At 45.6% G+C, this 14,216-nt stretch overlaps 1 protein-coding gene across 3 annotated transcripts in view; it reads left to right on the forward strand.

The window, feature by feature from the left end:
* Positions 1 to 13,613, forward strand: part of IKBKB (inhibitor of nuclear factor kappa B kinase subunit beta) — a 28,469-nt gene extending 14,856 nt beyond the window's left edge. Inside the window, exons 1-21 of one of the 3 annotated variants that reach the window (XM_080568255.1) lie at positions 1,381 to 1,561; positions 1,639 to 1,733; positions 2,430 to 2,547; positions 3,335 to 3,404; positions 4,902 to 4,990; positions 5,478 to 5,567; positions 5,799 to 5,923; positions 6,259 to 6,366; positions 6,660 to 6,789; positions 7,255 to 7,449; positions 7,682 to 7,790; positions 8,249 to 8,372; positions 8,624 to 8,775; positions 8,879 to 8,940; positions 9,957 to 10,066; positions 10,323 to 10,372; positions 10,927 to 11,026; positions 11,216 to 11,363; positions 11,568 to 11,695; positions 12,405 to 12,495; positions 13,084 to 13,613. In XM_080568255.1, coding sequence (XP_080424381.1) covers positions 1,457 to 1,561; positions 1,639 to 1,733; positions 2,430 to 2,547; positions 3,335 to 3,404; positions 4,902 to 4,990; positions 5,478 to 5,567; positions 5,799 to 5,923; positions 6,259 to 6,366; positions 6,660 to 6,789; positions 7,255 to 7,449; positions 7,682 to 7,790; positions 8,249 to 8,372; positions 8,624 to 8,775; positions 8,879 to 8,940; positions 9,957 to 10,066; positions 10,323 to 10,372; positions 10,927 to 11,026; positions 11,216 to 11,363; positions 11,568 to 11,695; positions 12,405 to 12,495; positions 13,084 to 13,152 — 2,268 coding nt within the window. In that variant the 5' untranslated portion in view covers positions 1,381 to 1,456 and the 3' untranslated portion in view covers positions 13,153 to 13,613. Of the gene's footprint in view, positions 1 to 1,380; positions 1,562 to 1,638; positions 1,734 to 1,883; positions 2,151 to 2,429; positions 2,548 to 3,334; positions 3,405 to 4,901; positions 4,991 to 5,477; positions 5,568 to 5,798; positions 5,924 to 6,258; positions 6,367 to 6,659; positions 6,790 to 7,254; positions 7,450 to 7,681; positions 7,791 to 8,248; positions 8,373 to 8,623; positions 8,776 to 8,878; positions 8,941 to 9,956; positions 10,067 to 10,322; positions 10,373 to 10,926; positions 11,027 to 11,215; positions 11,364 to 11,567; positions 11,696 to 12,404; positions 12,496 to 13,083 lie in introns of those variants that run through there. The other 2 variants (XM_080568257.1, XM_080568256.1) reach the window with 2 other exon arrangements.
* Positions 13,614 to 14,216: the final 603 nt, after the last annotated feature.

A 14,216-nucleotide genomic window follows, 5' to 3' on the forward strand; every position in this document is an offset into this window, starting at 1 on the left:
TTTCTCCAGCCTGTCCAGGTCCCTCTGGATGGCAGCACAACCCTCTGGCACATTAGCCACTCATTCCAGTTTTGTCATCTGAAAACGTACTAAGAGTACACTGCCCCATCATCCAGAATATTAATGAAGTTGTTAAACAGGACTGGACTCAGTATTGACCCCTGTGGTACGCTGCTAGTTACTGGCCTCTGATTAGTCTTTGGGCCACTGATCACTACTACCCTCTGGGCCAAGCAGTTCAGCCCATTTTCAGTCTACTTTGTTGTTTCCTCATCCAGCCCATACTTCAACAGCTTGTCATCTCAGGTCAGATTAACACCTCTTAGAGATGGTAAACTGGATATAAATCTAATATGATTTATTTGAATATCCCATTATAAATGTGATTTGTGCCAGCATATCAAACTGAAGATGACACTTAGAAAAGCTGCCTGTCCCATCTGCTCTTTCTTCGGGGAGGAAACTGCACACTTAACCCAGTGCCAACTGTGCATTGTAAGACACTGTCTTCCTGAGGAGTTGTTTTTCCCTTAGCCATATCTTTCTGCAGGAACTTTGTATTTTAAATTATATATATGAAACCATTTGGTGTAAAGATGTGTCCCGGGGTGACAGTATGTGATGGATGAATGGCACTGAAACCAACGTATCACGAGATAGAAGTGTGAAGTGAATTATTTCCTGGCAAGAGAGGGAATTCATTGCACAGTATATGTTGTCTCAGGTGTATAGCTCTCAGCTAGTTGTGATCTTGCTGCTGTTAGAAAAGCAATTGTTGATTTATTAATGAAGAAAAAATCTCAGAAGCCATTTATTTCCTTTTCATCGAGTAGAAACACATTTTTTCCCTTCCATCACTGCTTTGTTCACATTTTCAGTTAGTTCTGTGCTAAGTTTTGCTTCTGCTGCTCTCAAGGACAAAAACACGACGTGTTCTGTTTCGGCTCGTACCCGTCACAGCGCTCTTTATGCTACGTGATCAGTAGGATTCGTGCGCTTTGTTGGCACGACTGGGCCTAGCAGAGCTTCCCTGTGTCTGGAGGGCACGCGGTCCCTCTGACACCTCTCTGCGCTCCCTGCAGCGGTGTTTTGCCGCAGTCGCTGTCACATCGGTGAGGAAAGGTGTTTGTGTGGCGTGTGGAATTGGGGTCAGTGCACAGAAAGAAAGCAGCGATCTGCGCGACGTGCGTCCAGGAGCCCTCTCTGTTGCCCGCTTGCTGGCCTCGCCTGTAACTTCAGGCGTGCAGCGAAGCCGAGTGCTGGTTGTACGGCGCACACCGTCCGCTCCCGCAGCAGCGGCGCGCTGCGGGCCCAACGCAGCGGCGGGCCGGGGCGGGCGGCGCCCGGCAGCGCGGCTCCTTTAAGGGCGGGCTCGCGCCGCGCCCCGCGCCCCGGAGCCGGAAGCGGCCGCGCCGGCAGCCCGGGCACTGCGGAGCCGGAGCGCCGCGGCCCCGCCATGAGCCGGCCGCCGGCCTTGCAGGCGCAGACCTGCGGCCCCTGGGAGATGAAGGAGCGCCTGGGGACCGGCGGCTTCGGCAACGTCATTCGGTGGCACAACAAGGTAGGCGCCGGGCGGCCCCGCGGCGCGGCCCGGCCCGGCCCGGCCCGCGCTTAGCCGGGCCCGCGCTGTCCCCGCAGGAGAGCGGCGAGCAGCTGGCCATCAAGCAGTGCCGGCAGGAGCTGAGCCCGCGCAACCGCGACCGCTGGGCGCTGGAGATCCAGATCATGAAGAGGTGAGGCGGCGGGGGCAGCGCGGGGGGCCCGCCGGGGCGCGGCCTGGCGCTGCCGGGCGGAGCCCAACGCCGCCGGGCTGGGCCTGGGCGGGCGGGGCCGGGCCTCGAGGCCCGGCCCGGGGCGCGGAGGGGCCGCCTGCCGCCGGCCCCGCGCGGGGCGAGCGCGTAGGAGCCCGGTCCCCGCTGAAGAAAACCTCCTCCCGTCGTTCCTCGGAGTCCGGGGCTTCCTCCTTCGGCCGTCCCGCCGCCGTCTTCGGTGTTGGCACCGCGCTGCCACGCAGCCGCCCTTCGTGGAGCAGAACGCTCGTGCGCTTCCTCGCGGCGCTGGGCTGGTTGCCCAGGACCACGCAGCGGCCTGACTCCGGTTCAGGTCTTGTCAAGGGGATGGCGGCGGGCTGTGTCAGATGGATCAGCAAGGTGTTTTCCTGTAGCTTCCAAGCAGATCTTTCGTGTGTTTCTGTTGATAGAAAGCACTGCCTGCACACAGGATGCAAGGAATGGGGATGAGTCTCCAGGTCCACAAAGGATGGATGAATTGCAGACCGATAAAATTCACTATTTCAGCGTCTCAAGGGATTCGTATCCCTGTAGGACTTAATGTGGTGACCGTGAATATGTGAGAGTACATAGCTCTTGCAGAAAGTGTTTGCCCTAGTTCTGGTGATCACCTGTACTTGTCTCACTTCTGTTACTCAGGCTGAACCATCCCAACGTGGTGGCTGCCCGCGATGTTCCCGAGGGAATGCAGAAGCTTGCACCCAATGACCTGCCATTGTTGGCTATGGAATACTGCCAAGGCGGAGACCTTCGCAAGGTGAGGTCACTGGTATGGTGATGGTGACAGTGGAAAAAGTCTGAATCGGCTTCTTGGCAGGGTGGAACCTAGGGGTTTCTCTTCAGAACTTACCCTGTAAAAATGCGTTTTCACGTGCTGATGCTTCCTAATTCTTAATATGGCACCAGCAGGATCTGACAGATTGGTCCTTGATAAAGTTCTGCTTCTGAAAACTTCAGTGCTTTCCAAAACTTTCTGCATTTGTTTGGCTGCAAGGGACAGTGCAAGGATTTTGCACGTAGAGGACGAGGGTATGCATGAGGGTTGTGCTGCAGGATGTGAGTATGGCCAGGACCATCAAAGGGCTGGGCCTGCCTGTGGGCAGTATCCTTCTTGACAGTGATAAACCCCTATCTGTCATAGAAGAAAAAAAACAAGAAAACAAAACCCACATACTAATTCTAATCTTACTGTTTTTCTAACCTTTGCTATAAGGTGCCCATAGATAAAACCCAGAATTTATATCTGACATTAGAGCTGATGTAGCCAGGCACAGGGGAAATGGCTATGTAGGACACAGCAAGTAGAAGGAAGAGGGCGGCGATGATACTGACTTCTTCCACCCTCTCTTTCGTACCTCATGGATATGCTAAGGCCTAAAGCTGTAATTATTGCTGCCAGAGGTCCCAGTTCCATGAAGTTTTGTGCCCGTAGAAAATGTCATCGCTGTTGCTGGAACTTCTTGCGTTCTTGAGAGTTTGTGGGACTGAGATCCTTCCTCAGGATACAGGACAGAGAGACTATATTCTGTGTTGTTTTCTTTCAGTACCTGAATCAGCTGGAGAATTGCTGTGGCCTGCGGGAAGAAGCTATTCTCATCTTGTTATCTGATATTGGTAAGTGGTAGCTGTATTTTTGGTAGTCTGAACCATGGAAGCCCTTTCAAGGGCTGAATCACTGCAGCAGTGACCTGTTGAACTCTTCTTTTAGATAAGACCCCTTAAACAGTATAGTTGTTTCCTGTTTTGCTTTGCCAATGCTCCTTTTAAGAGAGCCAGCCTTTCGTTTTTGTTCTATCAGTCTCCACTCAGCTCAATAGCTGATCACCAGCACTTCAGAGTGTTTGTTATAAGTGGGTTTCCATTAGCATTTGGGCAATCACTATGTGGAATTCTAGACAAAAATAAATAAATAAAAAGATGACTGCAAAGGTTACTGAGAGAGCTGTCTAGAGATTTTTGGGACTGAGTTTTTTGTTTAGACTACGTCAAGATCTTATTGAGTCAAAGCTGAGGCAAGACTGGATGATAGGTGTTTGGGCTTTGTAGAGGAATTATTGAAAACTGCTTTTGGGGCAGGTGCATGATTAGAAAGTGACCTTGTGGCAAGAGAAGAAACACGCGTTTGTCATTACTTTTACTGCAGATACGACAGTTACGCAGAATCTCCAATCCTTTGTGTTCACAGAGCATTTGTGCTCTGCCGTCTGATCATTTCACTTCTGAACAACCAGGGAATGATACGGAGGGCTGACTGGAGACGATGGCGGGTCATGTTTAGAGTGAAGCTTGTGTTCCTATGCCTGTTTGTGTTTAGGAAGAGGGACAGATCTAAATCTCCACTTGTACAATCTGAACTGTAGTTGATCAGAAATGTTTCCAACAGTTGATGTAACTTGTTTTACAGATCCCCTACAGTGCAAGCATAGTTGGTCTTTCTAGGGTTACTGACCTTTAGGAGGAGGTTATATTGTTGATTACTCCTGAAAGTCTAGCTGGATCATTTTGTGTCGAAAAGGAGAGCTCAGTCTGGGAATGCAGTCAGAAGGGACGCGAAGTCTTGGAGATCGAAAAGTGAGTCCCTTTGGCACAAGTCTGAGGCACAGCTGAAAAGCCCTCTGGAACTGGAAGTGTTATTAAGTTTTTGTTTTTCTTAGCAACGTGCTTTTTCTTTTTATTCTGAAAAAGGGAAATATCTTAAAGTATTACTTTGAGCAAGTGCAAAGAAATAGAGGGCATTTATTCTCACTTCGTATTCTTAAGATGAGATTTTTTTTCGTCTTCACAGTATAGATGGAATTTGTCAGCCTGCTAGTTGTGATGTCACGTTGGTCCTGAGCAGAGAAGGTACTTTGCATAAAATTTTGAGGAGTTTTGAAGGTGAAGCGGGGAGAAGAATGCTTTGTGGACAGGATAGGACAGGAAGTGTTGGGCAGAGTTTGATGTCAACTTTTCCTCTTGAACTTGGCATTTCATTGTTCAGTCAATGATCTTGTTGATTGTGCAAGATTTGACTCAAAAGCCATGCTTACACCACATAGAAATGAAAGTTTACTGAGCTTGTGCTAGATAGTGTTAGTTGCATTCTTAAAAGTGGTTCTTTCTGTGTCTCAGCGTCTGCTCTCAGGTACCTTCATGAGAACAGGATCATCCACAGAGACTTGAAACCAGAGAACATTGTGCTGCAGCAAGGAGAGCAAAGGGTAAGCAGGAACTTGGTGTCTCAGCCTGCACAGACAATGAAAAGTAAGAGGAAGATGTGGATGGGCTTGCTGCAGTTACAGCGGTCACTCTGCAAGAGTGACATAGGGTAACAGCTGGCTCAGATCTGTGTGTCAGTTGAACAGTATTTTGTGTGTGGCTGAGGTGAAAGGCTGAGTTAGACTTCTCTTAACACCTGGCATTATGACATTCAACTACTAAGGAAAGAACCTGACCGTAGCTATTGGTTAAAGATCTGAATTACAAGTAATGTTTCCAGCTATGTCCATATAAAGCCAATGACAATTTTACCTACCTTTTGGTTTTAGGAATCTACAGCAGCTTCCCATTTTTACTTCCATCTCTTCACTGGCACCTTTCCTGCATACCTTTGAAGAGCTGAACCTTTTCTTTCTCTGCTGTAAGGTGTGCTTTAAAAACAAACAAAAGTTTTGCTCTACTGTCCTTATTCTCTGTTTTGTGTTTCAGTTAATACACAAAATCATTGACCTTGGTTATGCTAAGGAGTTGGATCAGGGTAGCCTGTGCACATCCTTTGTTGGGACACTGCAGTACTTGGTAAGGAAGGAATTCAGCTAGAAGATCAGCTCCCGCTTTGTTGTGGGACAGAGTTAACAGTGTAATCTGGCTTTGGGCTAGGATGAAGTAGTTGTCCTGGCATGGGGTGCATTTGGGGTGCAGAGCTTTCAGCACGGTCTTTAATGTTACAGAAGTGTTAATGAGCTCTTAAGGGGTGGGGAGAGATGAGAGATGGGTGGCTTTGTCTTACACTTGTGTGAACTGCCTCAGGCTCCAGAACTGCTGGAACAGCAGAAGTATACCGTGACAGTGGATTACTGGAGCTTTGGCACACTGGCCTTTGAGTGCATCACAGGCTTCAGACCATTCCTGCCCAACTGGCAGCCAGTGCAATGGTGAGTGACCTGGGGCCTGGTGATAAGAGTGCATGCAGTGCCACTGTCCTATCTGTGGGAAGGAGAGGTGTGGTCCCTTGATTCTTAGGGTAATATCCCCATGTTCCTTGCCCTTATGGAGAATGGCTCCCTTTACTGGAGTTTGAATAACTTGAGCAAGTTCAGCATTCCTTAAATTTCTCTTTGGGATCAGGACTGACTTTTGCGTGGGAGGTAGGAGAAACCAAAGCAGCATCTGTGTTGTATCTGTCAAGAGTAACTGTAAGAGACTATTAACATGCATGCTGGGAAAGGCATGTGATGATTTCACCATTGTACCTGCTTGAATTGATTAGGCATACAAAAGTGCGACAGAAGAGTGAGCTGGATATTGTCGTTTCAGAAGACTTATCTGGAGAAGTCAGATTTTCTAGCAGTTTACCGTGCCCAAACAATCTGAACAGGTAAGGACTAGAAATCTGTTGTGCCGTGCTGAGATAAGCTATTTAGCCTGTGAATGGACCGGCTTTATATTATATGCCTCATGTCAGTGAATAAGTTCGGTACATCACACAATGCTTGTGTCCATTGTCAGACTGACATTGTGTAGATGAGAATCTCTGTTTCTGCCTTCTAATTAGCGCGTTTGTGATCAAAAAAAAGAGAATAATTTCAGTCCTCCTGCAGAGACCAGTCCATATGGTGACTGCAAATGTACTTTGTCTCTTCTGATCCCATTCATGTTTCGGTCCTTCAGTGTTTTGGCTGCGAGACTGGAGAAATGGCTGCAACTCATGTTAATGTGGCACCCGCGGCAGAGAGGTACAGATCCTGTGTATGGACCCAATGGGTGTTTCAAAGCTCTGGATGACATCTTGAATTTGAAGGTGAGCAATGGGCCTGGCTTACCTTGAAAAGTTTTCCAGAGAGCAGTTGCCCCTAGCCTGTGAGAGAAGAGGGCTAAGTCATAGAACTGGGGGGAGGAGCAACACAGAATCTCATTTAGCTGTCTCCTGACAGTTAATGGCATGTGCTTTCCCCTTGCTTATTGGAGGATGAATGCTCCTTGAGCTTGTTGGGAGTAGAAAATAGCTTCTGTTATGTGCTTGGTTCCATATTCTGGTAAAGGATTCTGCTGCTGTAGCTGCGTAATTACCATGTGACCTCTCTTCCAGCTGATAAAGGACAAGGACTTTAGTGTTGTGTTGTGAAGTAGCTGCAAAGTGACTTATTGAGCTGTGCATGTGCTTTGAAACAGTTTATCAGCATTTGGTGTCTTGGTCCTGGGATCTCTGCTCAAACGTGACCTATGTATCTTCAGCCCTTCTCATGTCACACCATTCCTCTTGTAGTTGCTGCATGTTTTGAACATGGTTACGGGAACTGTGCACACCTACCCTGTGACGGAGGAGGAGACTCTGCAGACTGTGAAAGCCAGGATCGAGTCAGATACTGGAATCCCAGAACAGGACCAGGAGCTTCTGCAGGAGGCTGGACTTGCATTGTTTTCTCAGAAGCTGGCCACTAAGCATATAGCTGATAGCAAGGTGAGCATGAATGTTCCCCTTCCTTGCTTTTCACTGACTCAGCAAGCACTGATGTTGCTTTGGGAGTGCAGCACTCCCTGCTGTTTTAGCAGGCTTTAGTCATAGTAACCACTTCACAGCACCCTGTTCCCTTTGGTGAGCAGTCCTTGGGTGAGGAGGAACATTCCATTCCCGGTGTTACTGAGACTTGCTGTTTCTGAGAGAACTCACTTGGGTCTTCTGTTTTCTGCAGGTGAATGATGCTACAGATGCAGATCTCCTCTTCCTCTTCGATAACCAGAAAGTTTCCTATGAAGCTCAGGTTGCCTTGCGACCTCATCCAGAGAGTGTTGACTCCATCCGTAAGGACTTTCTCTAGTATGAATGTGAGAGGTTGTCCACACTGAGATGGCTGCCTTTGTTCTGTGGTCTGCCATGTGCAAAGAGTAGAGAGCTTTTGTGTCTTGGGACTGGAGAAGCACTGAAACAGACTGTCATAGCAGTAATTGAGTTCCTCAGAATAACTGAGGAAAGGAACCAGATTTGAGATAACTGGGGAAGCTGCATACGGGATAGCCAGCTATAGACTTTGCAAGGGGTAGGGTCTTGGCTACGTATTGTTCAAAGAAGTGATATTTGAGTATGTTTGATATGATATATGATAGTATATATATATATATAAATTAATTATATATATTAATATATAAATAATATAAAAATATATATAAAATTAATATATATATTAATTATAATACTGCTTTTAAGCTTCATGCTAATACATATGTTTCCCTTTTCTGCCCCTCCCCCCCTCTGTTTCCAGTTCAGGATCCAAAGAAGATACTGCACTTTTTCCAGTTGCGGAAAGTGTGGGGTCAGATCTGGCATACAATCCGGATGCTGAAAGAAGATTGCAACCGTCTGCAGCAGGGGCAGCGAGCAGCCATGTACGGTGGTAGTCTCTCTAAAATAGTTACCTACGCTTTTGCTCCCTGGTAAAAGGGAAAGGAATGGGACAGTGATAGACTAGGGAAGCCCAAGAGTGGACCTGTTAACAGCTAGTGAAAAGCTGAGAGTTGCGTCCTCTGACACAAATACTTTTGTGCCTGTTGCCTACACTTATATCAAAAGCAGATACTGCAGTGTAGCCTGTGTTTACAGTTCAGGAGGATGATAGGACCTCTTCTTGTCCACGCAGGATGAATCTGTTGCGGTATAATAGTACTCTTTCGAAGATGAAGAATTCTATGGCCTCCCTTTCCCAGCAGCTGAAAGCAAAACTGGACTTCTTTAAAACAAGCATCCAGATTGATCTGGAGAAGTATAAAGAGCAGATCGAATTTGGAATTAGTGAGTACAGCATCTGGCAAACAGAGGTCTCTTCTGCCTTTCACCATATCTTAACTTTCCCTGTATGAACCTGAGAAAAGCAATTGCTCTTTTTTTCCTTTAGCTTCTGAGAAGCTGCTGTTTGCCTGGAAAGAGATGGAGCAAGCTGTGGAACTTTGTGGGCGAGTACGTATCTGAATCTTAATTATTTATCCTGAGGAAAAAATAGGCGTTCTTTTCCTTCCTTTGTCCTCCCTTAGAGACTTACTGTGTCTGAGCTGATTCCATACATCACACTGCTTTGGTTTGGGTTACATCATTTCTTTCCCTTACCAGTGTTCCTAAGACTTAGGGAAAAGGCTGACGTTGGGGAATGTGAGAGGAGATCTTTCAGTGGTTGCGCTCACATGTCTGGCTAATGAATCCTGGAGGCAGTAGAGTTGCAGCAGGATAGCTGAAAAGAGGAGACTTGGAATAGTAGGTTAAACTGATTGGGAAAGCAAATGATTAGATGGTTGAACACAAGACTTTTAAAGCATCGGTCTCTTTGAAAAGGCAGCAATTTCCCATTATCAGTGCACACTGTGCACCTGCTTCCAATAAGACATTAAGGCTTTTGACACGAGAGAGTGTAACCCTGAAAGTATGGCCAAGGACCATCTGTCCCAGACGAGGAGTGAAAGGTCATCATCTTACTCTGTGCCAACACTTGGTCCTCTTCTAGTTGGAGGATTCAGAGTGACAGAAGTCTGACAAGTGGCAGCTTCTGCCTCTGCATGTGAAAAAGTTCAGGTGGAAAGCAGAACTTGGGGTACCAAGTACTGGATGTGGCTGTGCACTGTGGGAGAAGGGGAAAAGCTATGATAGGTAGGATGAGAGAGATCTGGAGCAGCAAAGCAGAAGGAAGCATGACAGCCTGGAAACCAGCAGCACATTTGTTATGAAGTCTGACCTTTCAATGGCTCTTCATCACAGATCAAATTTTTCATCAAAAAAATCTTGGAAACTGCTCTATACCAGAGCACAGAGCTAATTTGTTTCCTTGAAGTGAAATCCCTCATGTTCTCATTTGTCTTTGTCTGTGGTTGTTGTTAGCATCTTGCTGGCATGTTCAGAAATGTGAACGAGAGGAATAGTCAGTGAGTGGTAGCCATCTCTTAGTATGAGTCTGTCCTTCTGCTTATGTTCTGCCCTGCTTTCAGGAGGATGATGTGGAGCAGTTAGTGAAGAGAATGATGGCTCTGCAGACAGACATTGTGGACCTTCAGAGAAGCCCGCTAGGTCGTAAACAAGGAGGAATACTGGAGGATTTGTGAGTTGAACTATCTTGAATTTCAGATTTAAGTGTGTTGCTAGCTAAACTTGGCTCCTATTTCACTGCAGGACAACAAAACTGCTATCTCATCAGTTCAAATTATGGGGGACTGGCAGGACTTTGACACTAGAAAAAAATTTGATTCCCTACCTGTTGATCTGAAATAACTCAAGAACTCAAATCTTTTGTATGTTACTTGTTCATAATTTAGGTTCTAGAGAAATCCTTTGTGTTCTGTGTCTTTTCCTTCTAGAGAAGAACAAGCCAGAGAGCTGTACCGGAGACTGAGAGAGAAGCCAAGAGGTAAATGACATTTTAGGTCAAGGTCAGCTTGCTTTGTGTGGGTAGTTACTTTGGAGGTGCTGCAATCTGCATTGAGAAAACTTTCTCTACATTCTAGGCCAGCCCTTATGCTAGCTGTAAGTGCACTCTTCTGGACGTCTCTTTTTTGGAGAGGGGAGTTAGGGAATCAGTTTTAAACGAGGCCAGCCTTGCTTTCTTGATGCCTTCTGAGCTTTTCTTGAAAGTCTTCTGAGCTCTTCTCAGAGCAAGCTGTTGCTGCAAGTGTATGCTGCTGCTTCTATTTCTGTGTAGGAAGCATGAAAGACGCAACTGTTCCTTTGAGCAGCTGTGCAGCCCCAAGGCAGTAAAACCACTCCACCAACTCTGCTTTCCAATTCTCATCTATTTGAAGAAGGTGGCTAAAACACAGCGCGTTTCATTCCCCGCAAACATGCGTGCCCTGAACTTTTGGGATGTTTCAGGATGGAAGAAGTGGTGGAAACAAACCACTAAAAAGCTTCTTGCTCTGTCTTAAAAGCTTACTTTTCTGTGTAATACTCTGACTGTTATTCCAGATCAGAGGACGAGTGGTGACAGCCAAGAAATAGTACGACTGCTTCTACAGGCAATCCAGACCTTTGAAAAAAAAGTCCGTGTAATTTATGCTCAACTCAGGTGAGCTTTGTAGACTAAGCTTTTATTGGCAATTGAGAGACAACATTTTCAGCAAGAGGTTCTGTTCTAGAGGTTTAAAAAACAGAGACATTTCCAAGTGTTACAGGGGATAAGAAACTTCAGAAAAGTTTCCCTACTGCAGTTGCCAATGTGTGATCTATTTCTTTGTTTATTATTTTTTTGGTAAAGTAAAACTGTAGTTTGCAAGCAGAAGGCACTGGAATTGTTCCCCAGGGTGGAGAAAGTGATGAATCTGATGAATGAAGATGAGGAAACAGTTGTTAGGCTTCAGGAGAAACGACAGAAAGAATTGTGGAACTTACTGAAAATTGCTTGTGTAAGTAAAATTAAAACTCCGGTTCAACTGTACTTTTAGGTTAGTAGCACACCCAGATAACTGAAATAATTAATAGTAAGCTTAGTATGTCCTGTAGTAATTTTTTTCTACTAATTTGATTTAGGATTGAGGCCAGTTTCTAGGTTCTCTCATGTTCCTGGCTGGTAGAAATGATTGCAGTCTGAATCTGCTGTTTTCTTTCAGAGTAAAGTACGTGGTCCTGTTACGGGCAGTCCAGAGAGCATAAACACATCGCGTTTTAGTAGCCCTGGCCAGCTGCTGCTGCAGGTCCCTTCTGGAACCTACAACTTACCAGAATCTGTCAGGAAAAGGTGAGGTGAAGTCTGGAGTTCTGTTGATGCTAATGCCAGCACTGCAAAGCCGGGTGTCCTGCTTTGTGAAATGATACGGAAGCTTTCTTACATTCTATACTTTGCGTTCAGCTTCTGGTGGCAGGAGTCCTATCTATAGTAGCTGGATAATCTAGGTCTTGTCAATATTCCTGATGAACAACTGGAAATAATGTGTTGCTACACACACCACACACGTGCCTCAATAATATGGGGTTTGTTTTATTTGGACTGGTTGGGCTTATTTGAAGTGCACTGGCTGCAGGAACTTTTGGCGCATTATCATGGAAGGAATGGTAGCTGGCCTATATCATCGAGGAGACCGTTATACTAACCACTTGTAGTTCTGGCTTGCTGAAAGGAACTGGATCACCATTTGGAATGAGACCTTGGCTAGTTTACTCGTATGTCGCTTCAGGCTTTAGTTTACAGGATGTTCTGCAACTTTTCCTCTAGTGACAGTGACTTCACATAAGAACCCAATTCTGACTTGAACATGCTTCCTTCTCCCTCATCACAATAAATCTGAGGATGCTACTGACTTTCCCTGTTGCACTATGAGCTTATAAACTGTTAACGCTCCTCAGTGCTGTGCAGCATACCTGCCAGCCTTATTTGCTGGAGAGGTGCTGCCCCTATCTTTAAATAAGACTTCCGTAGAAAATAATAGTCTAACAATCCTCTCTTTCAGTGAGGAGCTACTGCTGGAATCACAAAAACTCTCTAGCCAACTAGAAAATGTGATGCATGACACAATGAAGGATCAGGAGCAGAGCTTTATGGTAACATACTTGATATTCTTTTACAAGTGGATTGGGGATGCTTATTACTTCAAACTTCTGCTTGTGTACCTTTGCCTACAAATAAGTAATAGGGTTAGTGGAAATCTGTATATTACTCTTTTGAACAAGAAGAGAGTATGAGTGGCGTGAGATGAAACCACCCACTCTCCTACTTGAACTGCTGCTACATTCCCTGCTTGCTGAAAGTGGGAGCCATGTCTCTGGGACTGACTTTGATGCTTTACAGTTTGGCACAGAGCTACTGAGACTTCCCTTCCTTTGAAGGGCAGATGGGGAGGGGAGAAGCGCTTGGCTGTTTTACAGAAATACTATAAAACCGCACTTTTGCAGTTGGGATGGGTCTGTGGTGGCAATATATTGGTGTGCAGGGATGCTTGTTTACTGAAGTAGAATATTGACAAGCAAGTAAAATATTGAAAATAGATTGTGTGTGGTGTTTTCTAAGAAATCACACGGTTCATCATGAAACTGTGTTGACTAACTTGTTTACAGTGAAATTCTTAAATCTTTGCAATCTCAGGTGCAAGCTAGTGTTGAACTCTGCATTTCTAACTGTTTATACTTTAGGCTCTAGATTGGAGCTGGCTGCAGCTTCAGGTAGAAGAAAGAAACAGTCCAGAACAAACCCAGATGTAAAATCACTTCAACTGCGTCTGAAGCCATGCTGCTTGAGGAAGCCAACTGTAATAAGCTGCTGCCTCTGAAAAGGGAAGTTAAAATGCCTCCTTCTACTTACGAGAGACACGTGGCATAGCTTATAGTATCCACATCTCAGATGCTTTTTTTCACAAAGATAGAGTAGGAAACGTGTGTTCTAACTGCTTGGAAAGAGTTCTTAATCATGCCTTAAAGACAGTAGCTCTTCTTACTCTCTGCCTTAGGCACAACACATGGTGGTTTTGCTAGCTTTCAGGCTTTCTGATGACCAATGGACAACACCTGCAGTCAGTTTGCACCATCAATGGTAGATGTCACTTTCCTAATATATCTGAACTGTGAACTTATTTTCTTAACTTTGCTGATTTGCACTTTTTGTAGTGTAATGGTTATCTGATACGTGTTTCCTCTATGGGAACAAAATTATCTAAAAATGTGAACTTTTGGTTTGTTCTTTTTGATACCCTCAGTGAAAGCTGCTTTCTAAGATGTGAGAGGTAAGGATGTTATCCTAGAGAGCACAGAGAAGCAAAGTGTTAGTGTATATGTTGTTGGGAAAAATACTTCTCTGTGTCTAAGGGATAGGAGCACCTCTCCTAGGAGTAAAGGCTGAGAGAGCTGGCACTTTTTAGCATGGAAAATAGAAAGGTCTGGGGGAAATCTCATCAATGTTCAAAAATACCTGAAGGGAAGATGTAACAAAGATGGAGCCAGGCTTTTTTTTTCAGTGGTGCCCAGTGCCAGGTCAAGAGGGCAGTGCACACAAACTGGAATACCAAAGCTTCCCTCTAAACAGCAAGAAGAACTTCTTTAGTGTGCAGGTGATAGACCACTGGAATTGGTTGCCGAAGGAGATTGTGGAGTTTCGCTCCTTGGAGATCTTCTAAAGCAACTCTACGTAGCCTTGCTTGAGCAGGGCACTTGGACCAGATAAGCTCCAGAGGTCCCTTCCAACCTCAACCACCCTGTAATTTTACATATAGTTTAGTAAAACTTTAAGTATGACTAACAGATAATCTGCACAGGATCCACCAAAAAGAAAA

This window comes from Anser brachyrhynchus (assembly GCF_964034855.1).
Source record: "Anser brachyrhynchus genome assembly, chromosome: 26".
Classification (NCBI taxonomy): domain Eukaryota; kingdom Metazoa; phylum Chordata; class Aves; order Anseriformes; family Anatidae; genus Anser; species Anser brachyrhynchus.